This window comes from Alexandromys fortis, unplaced genomic scaffold (assembly GCF_014885135.2).
Source record: "Alexandromys fortis isolate MF-2015 unplaced genomic scaffold, M_Fortis_MF-2015_v1.1 scaffold_85, whole genome shotgun sequence".
Classification (NCBI taxonomy): Eukaryota; Metazoa; Chordata; class Mammalia; order Rodentia; family Cricetidae; genus Alexandromys; species Alexandromys fortis.
In genome coordinates this window covers 1215254-1227697 of record NW_026067975.1, presented here as the reverse complement: position 1 = coordinate 1227697, position 12444 = coordinate 1215254, and the positions used below count along the sequence as shown (strand labels likewise).

The 12444-nt window shown below is 41.5% G+C and overlaps 1 protein-coding gene across 2 annotated transcripts in view; it reads right to left on the bottom strand.

Annotated features, from left to right (window-relative positions):
- The window catches only part of Clstn2 (calsyntenin 2), a 554741-nt gene that overhangs the window by 114571 nt on the left and 427726 nt on the right, over positions 1–12444 (bottom strand). For both annotated transcript variants that reach the window (XM_050157231.1, XM_050157230.1), the window contains exon 5: positions 2660–2809. In XM_050157231.1, coding sequence (XP_050013188.1) covers positions 2660–2809 — 150 coding nt within the window. The remainder of the gene's footprint in view (positions 1–2659; positions 2810–12444) is intronic.

Below are 12444 nucleotides of genomic sequence, written 5' to 3'. Positions count from 1 at the left end.
AGCAGGCCCCTTTGCTCTGCAGTAAGAGCTCCCTGGGAAGAGAGGACAGCAGCAAAGGCTTGATGGGGTGCTGACTGGGGGTGCTCCCAAGAGGCAGGGCTCCTGAACATGATGGATTGCTTTCTGTGTGCTGCAAACCCTCCCACCTGTAGGGAAATGGCTTAGAACAGGTACAAGAATTTAAACTGTCAAATTGTTTGCTAACTTGGGCTGCGAGTGGGAAGTGAGCTGGGGAGGGGTCTATGCTCTCCTACAGAACTACAGGGAATCTCACTAGGTGCACGCATGTGACTCCTCCACAGGTCTGAGGACTTGAGGTTCACTGAGGCTCACTGCCATCTTCCTCACCGTAGTCCTGACCTCTCCCATCATGTCTCCTCCATTTCCTAGTCATAGCAGTTTCTGAAAGCCAGGCTACCCTTCTCCTCAACAAAGACATCTCCTTTCCGGGCTCCTCTCCCATATACAGTATTCCCTCAGCCATGCCCCAAGTAAAAGTTAACCTTTCCACCTATGAGAGGCAGCCTGCCTTGTCTATAAGCAGCAATGAAATCAGCAAGACATGGCTAACTGAAGGTTGACCTGAAAAGCTGGGAGAATGGACCAGGCTAAAAAAGCACATCCAGGACCATCTGAGTGTGGTTCTTCCCTGGAGAAAGATGTTCATCCAGGTAAGAGTCTGCAGCCTTGCCCGAGGGTAGAAGGGAGGACAGGGTGGAGGGCTGGAGGTGAGAGGTGCCTACCTGTCTGGGACCAGGATGATAGGCGGGGTTAGATGTTAGCTCAAGGGAGGTGTCCTTTTGCGCTCTAAGAGTGGGAACATAAACGGTAGAAGGGCACGGTGGCCATTCCTGCAAACAACAGATAGCCTAGAGAGTCCAATTATGATATGAAAGGTTTCTGGGTAGTAGGTGGGAGAGGGACTGGATGGGGTTTGCAGAAGGTAAACAGGAGAGAGAGGCTCTCCGTGTACAGCATCTGCCACCACAAGCTGCCTGTGTAGGCAAAGAACCACGGCGAAGCAGCTGACTCTAGTATCACACACAGTGTAGATCACTGCTTGACTTGATGAACGGATGCAGGGAAACAATTCTTCCCTTTTTGTTCCAGGAAAGGCTTTTTTTTTTTTATTCTGTCTTAAACCAAGGTCTCACTGCCCATTCATTAATCATCTTAACACTGGGAGGCTCTGCATCGTGCCTGGCCTCTGACGATGCTGGAGACAGGACAGGCAGCTGATCCCACTCTGACTACTCAAGCTCACTTACGGGTATTGTCAGCAGTATTACTCACTACAGGGTAGGTGCCCTATACATTCCTCATGCAAAAATTATGCAAGATGATAAGCTTTTTTTCATACACTTTAACACTAAATTTGCATAGATTTAACAAGCACAAAACTCTATAAATAAATTATGTTTAAATGCAGGCATGAACACTTACTCCGAAGTCTGTAGGTGCCTCATTTGTCAAAGACAAAATGTACTGGGATAATTTTTAAGATACAACATTATGTTTTGCCTTTTCCATTTAAAACCCCATTGTGATTCTGCCCTGTGCTTACGAAACATTTTTTTCCTAGGCTTTCTTTTGAAAGGACAGGCTTTCACTGTTGATCTTTACAAGTTAAAATAAAACACAGTGGCTTCTTACTCAGGTGTTGGTTCATCCATCCATCCATCGGTCATTTCTTAGGCATTTTCCATTAGGACCAGACACTGCGCTAAGCCTCAGAGATGCAAAAGTAAATCAGGTAAAATCCTTCCTCCCACATCCTGGTGGATCACACCCACTAGCTCAGGTTCCTGAAGTTGGGAAAACAGTGTTCTTTTCCAGCCTGGCTTGTTCTGCTCTCTTGTCCATTCTTTTTCCTTCATTCATCCCTGCATCACTCCCTGGGTTTTCAGGAATTAAGATTGAACAGGCGCATCCTCAACGTATGCAGAAGAAACAGAGCGGTCCACATCAAACCCGAGACGCAAAGACAACACCAGCACCCTTCCTTGACCACCAGACCTGCTGATGTCACTGACAGCTATAGTTATTATTCTAAAGACTACTCGGTTCATTGCGAGAGCCAGCCACGCAGTTGTCCTTGCTTCCCTTCCTGGCCCTCAATCAAGCACCTAGGGGTGACTGGAGAATGTCCCGTCTGCTTCCTGAAAGATCCAAACTGACACAAATGAAGCTCCCCTGAGAACCATTGCTCTGCCCTTTCCTGCACCAGGCTTTCAGAAACTCCTTCACCCAGAGACCTGACGCCTTCTCTCCCACCCCTGAGTGATCAGCACTGTGTCTAAGCACAAGGGCCATGTGGACATCCCCTAATAGCTAAGCAGTGATGCAGAACTTGAAGCCCATCAGCTAGGCTCAACGTTCTTGGTCATCAGACCCTGGCAATCTCTCCCAAGCTCCAGAATGTAATGGAATTTAAGTAAGGGAGAACTGTGGTTAGAGCCGAGTTGATCTGATGTTCTCAACTGTGGAACGGGGCTTGAAGAGTTGTGGGAAGGCAAAAACTACCACTTCTTGCTGGTAAAAGGACTATACCTTAAATTTCCTTCAGACATACGCTGTGAGATTTGTGGACACGCCTAGCACCCTTTGTGCCTCAGGTCACGTTGCCGTCTCACAGCATGACTAATCAAAGCAGGCTCACCTTGCCAGCCAGGCTTGCACACTGGCTTCACGTCCACTTGTACCAGGGTGTCCTGAGCAGCAGGTTTCTGTCCACAGTCATAAGCGGTTACCAGGATCTCATACTGACGTTGTTTGTCAAAGCTTAGCTTCTCAGTGTTCCTGATGTTGCCTGAGGATCAGGGATACGCACAATCATTTTTGGTCAAATGAAGCATTTATTTCAATCCCTTTTCCATCCCATCAACCTTTGGAGGGGAATGAAATGTCCCCCCTCCCAATTCTTTATGAAAATAAAGGTCAAGCAAGAATGTGGGCTGCCACATATAGTCTCTGGGCTTTCAGAAGAGCACTGGCTGGAGCCAGCTCTCTGTGCAATAAAAGAACTTCTAGAGAATTCCAAGCAGCACCTGGAATCCAACTGGCCTGAGCTTAAAGTAATGAGTTACCAGAAAGCTACCTGAAAGTGCACATGTGTGTCTCGGGTGCTGGGCTCATCTTCCATGAAGTTTCTGGGAAAGAGACGGAATCCAGACAATGTCCTGGCACATAATTTTTAGCGTCTGGGCTTGTCGCCAGGAATACTTACTGCCTCTTCTCACATTATTTTGCTACCAAATAGGAAGTAAAATCAATAAGAAAATGTGTGACCTCTCTTCTGAAAGCTGCATAGAATAACAGATTTCTTGCCCCGAGGAAGGAGACATTTTTCTTCGCCAAGAGAGAACAAACAGTGTATTCACAGCCGTTTGTGTGTGTTTGCCTCAGAGGAGTTTAATATTATGATTAGAAATAAATATTTGGTCATTAATGAGCGAAACTTAGGCTGGCTGGTCTTTTCGTTTGTTTTGTTGTTAGTTTGATTTTGATGGAATACTATTCTTATTCTATAGAAAAAAAATAAAGACACCAAACTCAACACATTCAAGTGTTTAGTGCTAAGACATGAACATCACAAACTTCTAGGACTCATTTCCTTCCAATATTCATATTCTCTCTCTCTCTCTTTCAACTTTGATGATAGCAGTGACAGCAAATATGAATGAACTCAGATGTTATCATCTCTTACGCAAATTGAAAATTTGAAAACAGAACCAAAACAAATCAAGAAACACAGAATGGCAGATTCTGATACCTATTTTATAATTCCCTAACATTAAAGATATTTGTGTAAATAAGCTTTCTTCATTTCTACAGTTAAATATTATTCATCTGAATTGGGGGCATCTACTCACAAAAGTTTCTTGGAAAATTGGCAAATCAAACTTTGCTCTGAAGACCAGAGAAGCTGGTTCATCAATCCCATCCAGCAGTGTATCACGGTGGGGAAGTGGAGGCTGGTCGGTGTCAGAGAGAATGCAAAGGCACCCAAGAAACTGGAGCCAAACCCCACCTTAGCTGTGTTCTCTCAGCTATTTCTGGAAACACAGCTGTATCTATTGATGTAGAACAGTATTTTCAGAGTAAAAATGGGCTTCCTATGTTTCTGTCTTCCTGCCTGATAGGTAGAATTCCTTGTGTTTCCCTCCAGATGTTGGTTTTAGTCTGAAGGCCTGCACAGGTCTGGAATGACTCCTAGGATGGGTAGCATTCCCTACAGCAGCTTTTCTCTACCTACTGGTTGCAGCCTCTTTCCCAGGGTTCACCTAAGACCATCATAAAATATACATATTGGCATCACAATTCATAACAGTAGCAAATTACAGTTATGAAGTAGCAAAGAAAATAATTTTATGATCGGTGGTCACCAAACATGAGGAACTATATTAAAGGGTCACAGCACTAAAACAAACAAACAAACAAACAAAAAAACCCTCAGAACCTCTATCCTATGGACTCTGCAAACTGGTCTGTGGCTGTTCTCATCACAGGAAGGGATTCTGCCAAGTTCATTGCAAGAAATATTTCTGCAGCACCAGCCTGAATTCTGAACTAAAGTCTTAACTTTCTTCAGGGTGAAATGACTCTGGAAAGGTGGGCCACTTAAAAGAGGGGGACTCAGGGTTGACAATCCATGTAGCAGTAAGCAGACAAAGCACTATTGATTGTAGCCAAAAAGGAAACACACAAACTGAATCTTTGGCTCAATTTGTTGCGGCTCTACTTCCGGAACAAGTCTTAATGAAACTGTCTGGGAGACTAATTTACTTTCCCCACCACCACCAACTCCGTGCATGTGTAAATGAGTTTCAAAGAAAAGAACTTGAAACATTAGGTCACAAATGAGAGTATAATAACCCGGCTCACTGTTGCATAGGAGAAGGTTTCTTGAGGAGAAAACAATCATTTAAAACTCGTTGAAAGCTCAGAGAAATTCGCCATCTTTGTGTCTGTTGCAAATGTATCTTTTATTCCACCTTTGAGAGAGCTCCTACTTCCTGGCTGCTTGCTGGAGCTGGGCCACAACAAACTCAGGTAAGCTGTGGTCTTAGGTCTGCTTAAAGTCTAAACGAACTTGGAAGCTAACCAATAATGGCCAATGAGAACTTACTTTGAATTCTTTAAAAAAAAAAAAATTAAACGTTGAAGAGGAAGGTGAACTTAGCACAGTGCTATGCACACTCTTGCAGGTAGAATTTAAGTTGTAGCTACCATTCTGGAAATGTGTTTAAGATTAAGACTGAGTGTGTGTGTGTGTGTGTGTGTGTGTGTGTGTGTGTGTGTGAAATTGCTCAGACCTTTGCAGATGCAATTTCTCATCTAAAAACTTGGTCTAGGAAAATGATAAAGGACAACAAGCTGCAGATACATGTGTGATTCTGTTCATCTAGGTGTTCTTTACACACCCAAAACTAGTCTGGTAGTTAAGAGCAAAGGAAGGTATGAGTCTATACATGGAATGATGACCAGGTGGGAAATACAGAGGATTTTTAAGGATGAGTAATATACAGATAATTCATTTTAAGCAAAAAAGAGAGGGGAGAGCAAGGATAACGTGGCCTTATTTTATTTAAAAATTTTGCAGAAATATGGTAGACTATTAATCTGGTTACAGTGTGTATGTATGTGTGTGTGTGTGTGCATATTTGTGTGTGTAGGCCAGAGGTCAATGCTAGTTCTCCATCTCATTTTTTTTTCTTAAAGTCTCTCTCTGAGCCTGACACTGGCCTATTAGGTTAAACTGTCTAGTCAACAAGCCCCAGGGACTGTCCTGTCTCTATCCCCACCCCCCGGTGTGAGGTTTCCAGGAATGTGTCATTGAATCTGACTTTCACAGGGTGCTGGGAAGAGAACTCAGGTCCTCATGCTTGTGTGGCAAATGCTTTCTCACGGCGCTGTCCCTCAGCTCCCAGAACTGTTTCTGTATTTGGTTTTGGATGATGCCTGACTTATGTCTGACTCTCATAATTTTGTGTTTTCCAAATTTCCCACATGGGTTATTTCTCTGTTCTCTATTTACAGCTTACCTAAAGAATGTGCTGGATTTGGGACACGTCAACTTCAGTGTCCTCAGTGGCCTAGAATTCCTAAGAACAACCTTTACCTGGAGAGACGCGCAGCTGAGATCACATGGAAACCAAATGACTGCGCACACGTAGAAAACTCCGCTGAGGCTTGGGCGTCATTGTGCCATGGAAACCCTTGATACTGCCTCCTCTCTCATTCCCTAATGTGGTCCAGTGAGTGGCTGTGCTGCACAAATGCACTCAGATACTTAATTCTAAGCTTACTGATAAAGCTTCAAGACAAAGGTGAGCTAGGTTTCAAGGACTCTCATGCCTGCTCCTCCCAGATGACGGATGAAAGGAGATCCAGCTTTTGTGTGCTTCCCCTGGATGTATAAGTCACATCTGACAAACACTATATATTTAGGGCACTGTGCTGCCAGCCTTTTAGTCACTGTGACGTGTATCTGATAGGAACAACTGAAAAGAGGAAAAGATAGATTTTGAATCATGGCTTCAGAGTTTTTAGCCCATGGTCAGCTGACTCCATTACTTTTAGGACCATGATGAGGCAAAATGCCACAGTCAAGAGCATTCAGTGGGCAAAGATGCTTGATTCTTAATGGTCAGGAAGCAGAGAAAGACAAGAGACAGGCTAGGGACAAGATACACCCTGCAAAGGCATACTCCCAATGACCCCCTTCTTTCAGGCAGACCCTACCTCCCAGTTCCCACACCCTCCCAACAACACCACCAGAAGATTAATCTTCTGATAAGGTCAGAGTTCTCCTGACCCAACCATCTCTCCATGACTGTGTTCATTAGTAGGAGACGAAGTCTTAATATAGAAACCCTTTGGGTGCCTCTAATGTCTATACTACAAGTGGACAGTGTGTCGGCTTGATATAACAGCACACCTTGAAAGGGCTCCCATAGTCAAGACTTTAATATTTAATATAGGTATAGCCCACAAAGGTATGTGTGTGTATTTGAGGATACTTGATATCTACACTCAGCAAAATTCAAACTATAATGCATATAATCCATAGCAGCTGTGATTGTCATAGTCTCATTAGGTCCCCAATACCGATTTCCCTTAGAGCCGAATGCTTGCACACGCTGACTGATGTCTCCCATTGTTCCCACTCCTAAGTCCCTAGTAAACACCACCCTACTCTCTAATACTGTGAGTTCAACTATTTCTCTAGCTCCACATGTACATGAGATTATAAAATATTAGTTGTTCTCTCTTGCTGATTTTACCAAATATGATGCCCCTTATGCTATCCAACTTGTTGCAATAAACCACTTTCTTTTTTTTGAAGGCTGAATAATTTCACAATGTGCATGTCTGTATGTATCACTGCGTGTGTGTGCGAGCGTGTATGTGTGTGTGTGTGTGCATGTGCGTGTGTGTGTGTGTGTGTGTGTGCATCTCTTTCATTTTCTTTTCCATTTATCTGTCTACAAATACCTTAGGGTTTTATGTCTTGGCCACTGTAAATTATGTCGCAATAAATCACAGGAGTGAATTATCCCCTCAAGAAAGCAACTTTATTTCCCAGGACCCGGAGTGTTAGATTATACAGTAATTCTACTTTTAGTTTTTGTTTTCTGTAATGAATGGCGGTACAAATTTGTTTCCCAACCAAAGGTATACAAGGTCTTCCTTTTCCTCAACCACCTTACATAACATCGTGATCCGAATCTCTTGGCTTTTTGATAAAGGTGATAACTATTGAAGGGTGACATCTCATTGAGGTTTTAATTTGTGTTTCACTTACGGTTGATGGCACTAAATACCTTTCCTCATAGCTTCTGGGTATTTAGATGTTTTCTTTGTGAGGAAGTCTATGCAGGCGCTTGACATTTGCTTCCCTAATGAGCTTTATGCGTCTTGTATATGTTTTGCACAACTCATTATTATACATACAGCTTATGAATATTCTCTTTATCCTGTAGGCTGCTGTTTTGCTTTGTCTGTTACTTTATTTACTGTAAAATTATTTTTAGTTAACTGTTTTTCCCTATTCTGTTGCCTATCCTCTTGGCTTGCAGAGAAATTTTTGTTTTATCATAGAAAAATATTTAATTTTGTCAAATGCATTTTATGTATCTATTCAGATGGTCATATATATTTTGTCCTATATTTGTAATATGATATATTACATCATTTCATTTGTATGTGGTGAAACTTCCTTATATCCCAAAGAATAAGTTTTATTTGATCATGGTATATGATCTTTTTAATATGTTATTGAATATGTTTATATGTTTTAATATGTTATGTTAGTATGTTTGTAGTTTGAATGTGAACTGTGCCCCATGGATTCATGTGTTTAATCACTTAGTTCCTAACTGATGGATGCAATTTGGAAAGGTTGCAGAATCTTTAGGAGGCAGGGCTTCACCGGAAGAAGAGGGTTATTGGGAGTGAACTTTAAGGCTTTTTAACCCAACTCCATTTCCTGTTAACCCCCTGCTTCATGAGTGACTGAAGCTCTGAAACTGTAAGCCAGCCCCAATTAAATGTTTCCCTTTTATAAGAGTTGCTGTGGGCATGGTGTCTCTTCACAGCAATAGAACACCGACTAAGACAAACCCATGGGAGTATGAGCCAAAATAAACTCTTTCTCCCTTAAGTTGCCTCTGTCAAGGTGTCTTGCCACAGTGATGAGAAAGTAGCTAAGGCAGTTTGGTACTGGGAAGTGGAACTTGCTGTGATTAACTTGACCATAGGGTTCTAAGGCTTTTGGTTTCAGGGAGGAATTTGAAACACTTTGAAATTCTGGGTTTTAAAATACCTTGACTGTTATAAAATGAGAGTAATGGGACACTGGTGTGTGTGGGGGGGGGGGGCTAAAATACAGTGCAGGAAGAAAAATGGATAGTGGAGGTCTGGTCATAGGTTTCAGAAAGGGGAACAAGGACTCTATTGGGAGCTGAGAAAGGATCGATTTGTATATTTGGTTGCAAAATCTGGCTTCTTTCGGCTGCTTCATGAGAAGTTATGTGAAGTTGAACTTAAAGACAACCTGTTTGGCAGAGGATAGGTGTTCAAGCAAGCTTTGTGGTCCAGACTAGGAGAGTACCAACAAGTAGCTGTAAAGAGCTGCTAAGGAGATTAGCATCATTACAGAGCAGTCTTCTCCACCAAGATGGGTTGTGCTTGAACTGTGAGTCAGAATTAACCCTTTCTCCTGTAAGTCGCTCTCATCAGAACATTTGATCACAGCAGGAAACGTCATCCAGGCCTCATGCTACTTATATTGTTGAGGATTATTTTTGTTTCTACGCTCCTCGTAATCCCAGTGCCTACTTTTCCTTTATTGTACTATCCTTATCTGAGCTTGTATAGAGGCTATATTAGCCTTTAAAATAGGTTGGGAGATACTTTCTCCTCTTTAACTTTGTAAGGAGAGTTCGAGAATGATTGGCTCTAGTTACTAGATGGCTGTGAAAGTCTAAAGTTCTATACTTATTGTGAGTAGAAAACCACATTTTTAAATTACTGTTAATTTTGTTACACATTTTACTTACCCAGCCTATATGCTCCTGAGAATAAATCTATTTCTTCTAGGTTTTTCAGTTGGTTGGTGTGTAATCATTTTTAGCAATTTTTATTTTAACTTTCTTTGTATTTCTGCGATATTTATTTTCTCATTTCCTTTTTCATCTCTCTGGTATAGCTAAATGTTTGTCATTTTTATCTTTGCAAAATACCCTCCACTGATTAATTTTCTACTGTTTGTCTAGTTTTTTTTCCATATATTTCTGTTCTGATCATGGTTAGTTGACCCTTATGCTAACTTTGGACTTTCTTTGTTCTTTTTATATTTCCATGAGGTATAATATCAAGTTATTTAAATTTTTGTTTTTTTTTCAAACCTGATTCTTATCGCCATAAATTGCTTTCTTAGAACTGCTTTTCAGCAGCTTCAGTTTGGGTGTCATCACTACCATCCATTCTCATCTAGCTCCAGATGCTCTTTGGCTTCCCTTTTGGTAACTTCCTCCATCCACTGGTTCGTCCGTTGAATGTTACATGATTTCCACCTATGTGTGAATTTTCATCTTTTGCTTTCCTCCTGTTATTATTCTCTAGTTCCATATAGTTGTGCTTAGAAAATATGTGTGATTTTATTCTTAAATTTAAGGCTGGTTTTGGACTCCAAAATTATTGATCCTGAATATATCTCCTCCGTGCTTTGTTTTCTGCTGCCTTTAAGGAATTGTGTATTTTGGGCTTTAAAGTATAATTTAAGTGTAATGCTCTCCTATTGATTTTCTGTCCAGATGATATGTCCATTTCTAAAAGTGGGTACTAAAGACTCCCACTACTATTGTATTATTGCCTCCTTTTTCTTTTAGCTCTGTGAGCATTTGCTTCATATATTTAGATGCTTTGATGCTGTATGCATGTGTTTTTTAAACAATTGTTTTAGTCTATTGATAAATTGACTTTATCATTAGATATTGCCCCATTTGTTTCTTCATACAGTCTTTCACTCAAAGACTATGTTTTAATCATTTAAGCACTCTGTGAATTTTGATTGGTGAATTTAGACCATTTACATTTAAAGTAATTATTGGTATATCAGGACTTTATATTGCTATTTTAAATTATTTTCCAGTTGTTTTCTAGACCTAGATCTTGATTCTGTTTATCTCCTCCTTTGCTTTTTTTGTGACTTGATGCTTTTCTATAGTAATTTATTTTTATTGCTTTCCCTTTTGTGCACTGATAAAGATTTGTTTTGTGGTTACCGTGAGGCTTGCATGAAATGTCTTATAGTTATACTGGTCTTTTTAAAGCTGACAGTAGCTTAACTTCAGTGAAAGCTCTGTATCACCTCTCTTCAAATGTGTGTTTTGAATGTCACAGTTTGTCTGCTTTTGTATTTATTGGTATATTATCTTAGCTGCACCCATTCCTAATATTTTTGCCTTTACTTGTAAACAAATTTACCTACTATCAGAATATTGTAAATTTGATATGTACTTACTGGTACCAAAGACTTTCATGTTTTGATATTATTAAATGGCCTAGTCTTGCTTCAGCTCAAGGAGTGACTTATCATTTCTTGTAAAATGAGTCTAGTGGTAATGAACTGTCTTTATTCTTGCTCATCTTGGAGTGTCATCTCTTTTGATTTTGAAGGGTGGCTTTGCCAGGTAAAGCCTCCTTTGTTAGCAGGGGTTTTGTTATTGTTGTTTTATCTCTTTCAATATATTACTTCATTCTCCCCCAGATTGTAAGTTTTTTTTAAGAATTTAAATTATTTTCTCTTTTATCTCAGTGTGTGTTTTGCCTGCATGTACCACATGCATGCTTGTTGCCTGCAGAGGCCAGAAGAGGGCATCAGTTCCCCTGGAACTGATATTACGTGTGGGTGGTAGGGATGACTCTTGCAGTCTTCAGTATTGCCTGTGCATTTCAAGAAACGGCCATCTTTTCTCGACTTTTGGGAACGGTCTCAGAAATCAAATGCTTTCCCTATGTGAGTTGAGGATAAACTGTGGGACCATGCATAGTGTTCAGCAGGTGGTTCCAGGGGTGAAAGGAAGAGCATGTGGTCTTGGCTCAGGACTTTGGGGTTTGCAACATCCTTAACATGTGGCCCTTAAAACAGCAAGGAATATGGTGGCAAAGGGGCATCTTGGTATCCTCAGTGGTAGCTATGACAAGAACCTGACACAGCAGATTTTGAGACCATTGTTGAACATCTAACTGGATGCAAGGAGCGACATGGTGACAAGGATGGGGCAGGGCCAACTGTGGATATACAAATAGTGTGTGTTTACAAGCATAGGGCTGGTAATGTGTACATATAAAGACTGGCTTTGTGTACGCATTTGGTTCATGGGAGCCAGCTACAGAGATTAGGCTAATTTTCTATATACAGCAACAATAGGGCTTGAATTGCTAGTACGAATGCAGGTAAATGCAGGAACTAGCTATGAACGCACACACAGTGTTGGTGAAAGTGATGGAGTGCTGCAGCTGGGGTTGGTTGTGTACATCTGTGTAGCTACAAGGGTTGGCTGTGAACACAAGAGCCAGTCAGTATCAAGGACAGAGTTAGTGGCCACATAGACACCTATAGAGAGAGGCATCAGAGCTGACCATGCACATACTTACGGCTAGGGGTCCAGATGTAGGAGTGAACATGACAATAGGGTTTTGTGATGAGAGTTAGAGCTGTCAGGAAGGCACATGACAACATGAGATGGCTGCAGGTGTATGCTTAGCTGAGGGTCCCTGATAACAGGAGTTGAGGCTAGCTGCCCGTGGGAGCATGGCCAATGGATTAGTTACAAATACATATGACGTGGTCGTTTGTTTGTGAGTCACTGGATGCACTGGGGTCTGGTTGGGTGCCCCTGGAGGATGAATCCTCGAGAGAGGAAGAAGAGGAGT